The 6,220-nt window shown below is 40.7% G+C and overlaps 1 protein-coding gene across 1 annotated transcript in view; it reads left to right on the top strand.

Moving 5' to 3' along the window:
* gmppb (GDP-mannose pyrophosphorylase B) overlaps window positions 1-5,801 on the top strand; it is an 8,607-nt gene extending 2,806 nt beyond the window's left edge. Inside the window, exons 7-10 of the mRNA XM_031854552.1 lie at window positions 141-219; window positions 2,352-2,479; window positions 2,564-2,746; window positions 3,040-5,801. Of these exons, the coding sequence (XP_031710412.1) occupies window positions 141-219; window positions 2,352-2,479; window positions 2,564-2,746; window positions 3,040-3,171 (522 nt within the window). The 3' untranslated portion in view covers window positions 3,172-5,801. The remainder of the gene's footprint in view (window positions 1-140; window positions 220-2,351; window positions 2,480-2,563; window positions 2,747-3,039) is intronic.
* Window positions 5,802-6,220: the final 419 nt, after the last annotated feature.

The raw sequence follows: 6,220 nt of genomic DNA, 5'->3' as shown, positions 1-6,220 counted from the left end.
CACACACACACACACACACACACACACACACACACACACACACACACACTCAAACATTTGTGAAGTACCGAGTAAATGTGTGAATGTGTTGATACGCTGTACTGGCATTTAATTATATTTGTGACTTTGTGTGTGTGCAGCTGAGACCCACATCCATAGAGAAAGAGATATTTCCTGTCATGGCAGAGGAGGGACATCTGTACACCATGGAGCTACAAGGTAACAATACTACTACCTGCAGTACTACAACACAAATCTGTAATACACACTTATTTTATTTATGGCTGCAACTAACAAACATTTTAATTATTGGTTAATCAGTTAATTATTTTTTAAAATAGATTAATTGATTAATTTATCAAATCTCAGAAAGCTGGATCAGTGACAATGGGGCCGATCTATTCAATTTGATATTCATACACCGTATAAATTATATTCTGGAATTTAAATTTTAAAAGTTTTGACCCATTTGTTGCGGTATTAAAAAATGTTTACACTTGAATTGTAATTTCTGTCAATTTAGAAGATTTTTAACCACGTTGCTGGTGGACAATTTAATATTGTAACGATAAATGATAATTCAGTAAATCTATGTATTTATTTGTTACATTCTGTTTTACAAAGTTAGGGAAAGCGATGTTAAACTCCAGCCTGATGTTGTGTTACACATAAAGCAATGATTCCAGTCTCTTCCACACATTGAGACTTACAGATCATTGATTAAACACTAATGTGGGATCAGCACTCATTGACTGTACAGATTAAACAAACAGCGTATTAACTGGTGAGTTTTAGAGGCGCTGGAAGGCAGATTCTGTTACCTTTGGACGGAGCCGGGCTAACTGTCCCCCCCCCCCCCCCCCGTTTCCAGTCTTTATGCTAAGCTAAGTTAGCCAGCTGCTGGCAATAGTCTCATGTTTAGCGTACAAACATGAATCTCCTCAACTAACTTTGGCAAGGAAGCAAATACGTTTTGTTTTTTTTTGTCTTTTCCTTTCTTTAACTTTTTAGCATTTCATTTGTATTAATTTTAACATTTTTATCCAAAAATATGGATGATACAAAAAACTTAAAAGGCAATAATTCTATATACATAAACACATATACAGTAGTTGCATACACATCCTGTGTACTAGTACCCTGTTCCCTTTAACGTAAGCCAGAAACATTTGCCGTACTTTTAGTTTTGCTTGGGACGTTATTGTCTTTTCCTTTATTGCTCTGTTGTCATCGTGTTCCCAGGGATTTTATTTTAACGGTAACATGATGAATATTTTGTGGGAAGTTGACCTTTGTGCTCGCACTGGTCTCACAGCTCGCAGCTCTACCAGACGTAAGTGTTTCTTCTTCACACCCGAACTCACGTAGTTCTGGAGTTTGTAGAGAAGCACCGATGCTAAACAAAAACACACTGAAACCCGATTAGGACCGTTTATTTAATCTTTACCCCCCAGCAGGCTGGACTCTGTAGTGTTCAGATGGAGATAATAGCAGATCAGTGGAGGGAATCTGGACTCGGTGCTTCTCTAGATCCTCGTCCCTCTCGGGGAGCGATCAGCTGAAGCAGTGGAAACATCTAGAAGTTAACTCCCCCCCCCACCTTCCTGTATGTAGTCCAGTGCACACATGATGATGATGATGATGATGATGATGAAGCAGTTCTTCTTGGAGTTTTCTGTTCCTTTTTTAAAACTGGCTTCAAATTTAATCTGGAGTCAAATCGTTAAGCTCAGATTCAGCTACATGAAGACAAACACTTTGACTTCTCATGATGTGTTAACAGATTTTCAGATCAAGAGACTTTTCCTCTTTTCAACTCGCAGGTGTAGGGGAATATTAAATGTGGAGTGTTTGATTCTCATGATAAAGGTGTTCAATGAAATAAAATCAGTACAATTTAGTAAAAGAAGCACAGAGACACATTTAACTGAACTTTAATTGTTTCGTTTCATGTTTTTGCTGGCTTGTTATTCGTTTGAGCTCATTGTTTACATTTTTTAAATTTTTTTTATTTTACAAAGTACAGCCTGAGGATTTAGATTGAGTGTCTGGGGCAGCTGTTTAATTTCAGTTTCTTTCAGAGAGAGATCATTGCATTTCAAAGCAGTTGTGAGCAGGAAACACAATGAAAAGTCGTACTATGTAAAATATTACTAGATAGAAAATGAATAAACTCCAGTATGGTCCATTTAAAGACTGATTTGTTGTCAGCGGAGGTCGGTTCATGATGAGCTTGTGCTTCAGCATCTCAAGGAAGCTTCTGCTTCTGTGTCCTTGTTTCCACGATAACCAACTTCTCTCACTGTGTGTCTCTGTATGTTTGTTTGTTTTATTTGTTCGTCTGTCTGCAGGGTTCTGGATGGATATCGGTCAGCCTAAAGACTTCCTTACGGGGATGTGTATGTACCTTCAGTCGCTGAGACAACACGCCCCCGAGAGGCTGCGCACGGGGCCCGGATTCCTCGGCAACGTTCTGGTGGTGAGTCCAGCTCGTTGGCGTTTCTATGTAGAAATAAACACCGTGCCCGATGATGACCCTCCTTCCTCGCTTGTCCCTCTGCAGGACCCGACGGCGCAGATCGGGGAGAACTGCACCATCGGCCCGAATGTCTCCATCGGTGCCGGCGTGGTCGTGGAGGACGGCGTGAGGATCAAACGCTGCACGGTGCTGAAGGGAGCGCGGGTTCGATCGCACTCCTGGCTGGAGAGCTGCATCGTGGGCTGGAGCTCCTCTGTGGGCCAGTGGGTGAGTGAAGAGCACAGAGGACGTCAACCTCCGGTTCTGAAAAGTGAAACTAATGCTGAAGTGCCTTAAACCTGCATTCTCTCTAATGTCCATCAGGGGGCGACTCCTCTGGTTGTATAGAAGTCTATGAGAAAATGACTCTACTTCTCTCTTGATTTATTACCTCAGTAAACATGAGTTTATGGTCTCAATCTCAGTATTGAAGTCTTCTTCAATACTGTACAATGTGTACTGTCGATACTTTTTATGATTGCTGTGATGATGATGATTTCTGGGTCAATCTGTGTCATCAGGTCCGCATGGAGAACGTGACGGTGCTGGGGGAGGATGTGATCGTGAACGACGAGCTTTACCTGAACGGTGCCAACGTGTTGCCTCACAAATCCATCAACGAGTCGGTTCAAGAGCCACGAATCATCATGTAGCAGCGGACGGAGGAGAAAAAAAAACCCAACGCCTTTTTATACGGACTCGACTAAATACCCAAACTGTGCCAGAAGAGAGAGAGGGAGATTAACAGACGAGTGGAGAAGAGGGGGAAAAAAGAGGACAAGAGAAGGTTTTGTTCTTCTTTTTTTAATTTGGACTCGTTTTTAGCCCTGCTTAGCTGCACCAATCCGTCAATCAGAAACAATGGCGTAAGCAAAAAAGCTGTCAAAAAGCAGCCCGGCCCGTCAGGAAAGTTTATATTTGTTTAAACGTCTGTCAGAGCTGCAGGTAAAAACATCCAACGCTAAAGTCCTGAACGTGGTGGATGATAAATATCTCCTGTGAACACTATTTCGATAGAGGGGCGAAGTCCCTCCCCCTTTCCGGTTGACCACCATGGGACCGTATTTCGGGAAAAAACCTGTACGATAGTCACCGATGAGAGACGTATAATTATTTGATCCCTTTAGAATTGTGCCATAAGTAACGCATATTTAAAATACATTTTTGCACATCAAGAAAGTTGCATTTTGTCATAAAACTCTTGAAGTGTTCCAGGATGTACTAACGCAAACAACGGGTCTCGCTCGTCCTTTCGCTTCCCCGGCTCATAACAAGATTTGCTGGATAAAACACGTCGGATAACATTATAAGATAGATGATGGCTAAGCTAGCTAGCTAGCTAGCTAGTCAAGGTAACGGCTGTGTTGGTGACGTACATTGAGCGAGACGAGAGATGTAGTTCACTGATCGGTTTCACACGAAACTAAATAATACTACAACAAACTAAGGTCCCATGGGGGGCAACGGAAGGGGCGGGGCTTAGCCTCTCTATAGGGCGAGGGCTGGTGTGGGCTGGGTGACTGTCAGGTGGTGGAGGGATTAATATGAAGCCTGTTCAGCGGGCGATACAGAGCAATATGAACACTGCTGTTATGATTCACTATACATTTACATTTCCTGCACAGCTACAGAAAACAGGCACTGAAGGATCGTAATGCTGCAGAGACTGGAATCATGACTGACACTGAGATTTCTGATCTGACATGTTCAACTAAATGCAGTATAAGTTAATTCTTTGGCCTGTCCCTGGGAGAGCCACAAGCTGTAAACAATCTAACATTTTATCATGTGGTTTAAGAAAGAGTTGATTATTATCTGATTTGAGTTGTTTGTGTCCACTAGATGAATGTAATTTGATCGGTTTCTATATAAAGATATTTAAAAAGTGAACAAAATGCAGCAAACCTTTTTAATATCTAACTGCAGTTTATCAAGTATATTTACAGATGTTTCCGTCAGGATGCATCTGGGATATTCTACTTGTTTTTCATTTATGTTTAAGTGTTTCTTTAAGAGTACCTTAACGCCCCCTGAAGACCTTCTTTTTTTATTTTGCTAACCTCCAGTGGTTTAACTCGTCACTTTGCTGTGATGATGTACAGGTGTACTCCGGGACACTGTGACATCACTAATGGGTGTGGCTACAGGTGCAACAGAAGTGAAACGAGCGAGAAGCTTTCCACTGGAGAACAAAACACGTTAGTCATGACACAAGGTGAATTTATTTTTCCTGTTTCATTCTTACATTACCTCAATATCTGTAAGAAGTTTGATGAATCTCAATCTTTAAATTGCTGACTACTCATTCATTACACACTAGGAAACTAAATCGTTGGGATGAAAGATGGAAAAGACAACTTTGCTGCTGTTAGATCTTCATCACAAGTGGGGCAAAAAATGTAAAGTTTGTCCCAAAGGTGGTGCTCGAGTTAAGTTGATGGTTGTTCCCTAAATCTGTATGGTGGCTATTCTGGGACATTTCAGACTCGGCTCATCTTTCATCAGTCGAAGCTGTACTTTCTCGTTCGCAGTTAGCTACAGCTAGCATGTTAATAATGATGTTAACATGCTAATGTTATGATTTAGCTTGTTAGCATGCTAACATACTAATTTCTAGCATGTTCCCATCTTCCACCACAAAGACCCAAGAGTTTAATTCCTGAACGTCGTGCTTCCTCTTTTGTGGTTGAAGCTCATCATTGAAAGGTGATAAACATGCAAATCTTTAGCATGTTAGCAAACCATTTCAGCATTCATCTCAAGCAATTGAGAAATTCACTCTTTACTTCTAAGAGAACTGAAATGTTGGACACGTGAAAACTTGTCTTGTTAGTGACGCTGGATGAAAAGTCAGGATTCAACCTTTTTGGGGGCCGTGAATTTCTGAACCCAATTTTCATGTGAATCCGTCCGATAGTTACAGACTGTCAGATTTTTTTTAGATTTAGGTATATTAACGAACGTAGAGGGAAGAGTCTGTCGGTCTTTTAGGCAGATTTCACTCCTCACATTCGAATGAAGGGAATAGATGAAGCTTCTAGAACTGTGTGAAAAACAAGACATTTTAACATTCAATAGACACCTGGTAGTATAATAAATTGTCAAACTTCTACAGTTGAAGGTTTCTGAAACTCGTCCCTGACAGCGTCCATGTTTTTGTCACGTCAGCAGCTGATCAACGGTATTTAGAACATGTTAGGACTTTGACTGTGTCTGAATGAATGAAGTCAATTCTTGTAATGAAGCCTTTTTAAAAAAATGAATAATATAATCTAATGACCACATTCACATGTCGCCTCATCTCTTTTGTTTTGTCTTGAAGTGTCACTTCCCTCCATTGCACACATTAAGATCAGTTTTCTGGTTATCATCAGATCAGCCTGTGGAGACCGCTGTGTGACGTCGTCTCTGATGTCATAGTGATGTCATTGGGGAAATTTCAGTTTGAGGTTGTTGGAGACTACAAACGTAGAACAGTCTGCGAATCAAACTTTACCAACTGTTTACCAGGCACAGAGGGGTTAAATAAAAGATGCTGGCAAGTTGCATTATGGGAAATGTAGGATCCAGTGTTTTCAGAGCTTTATACTGTCAATATATCTGCTGCTTTGATTACACCAGTTTATTTTTGTCTATTATAAAATGAATCAAAATGTACAGATTATAAGAGTAATGTTTTCTGTGGTGTTTGGTTTTTTCTGT

The sequence above is a fragment of the Anarrhichthys ocellatus genome, unplaced genomic scaffold (assembly GCF_004355925.1).
Source record: "Anarrhichthys ocellatus isolate YVR2014 unplaced genomic scaffold, GSC_Weel_1.0 scaffold1, whole genome shotgun sequence".
Classification (NCBI taxonomy): Eukaryota; Metazoa; Chordata; class Actinopteri; order Perciformes; family Anarhichadidae; genus Anarrhichthys; species Anarrhichthys ocellatus.
The sequence above is the reverse complement of the archived record's forward strand: the minus strand, read 5'-3'. Positions and strand labels throughout refer to the sequence as shown.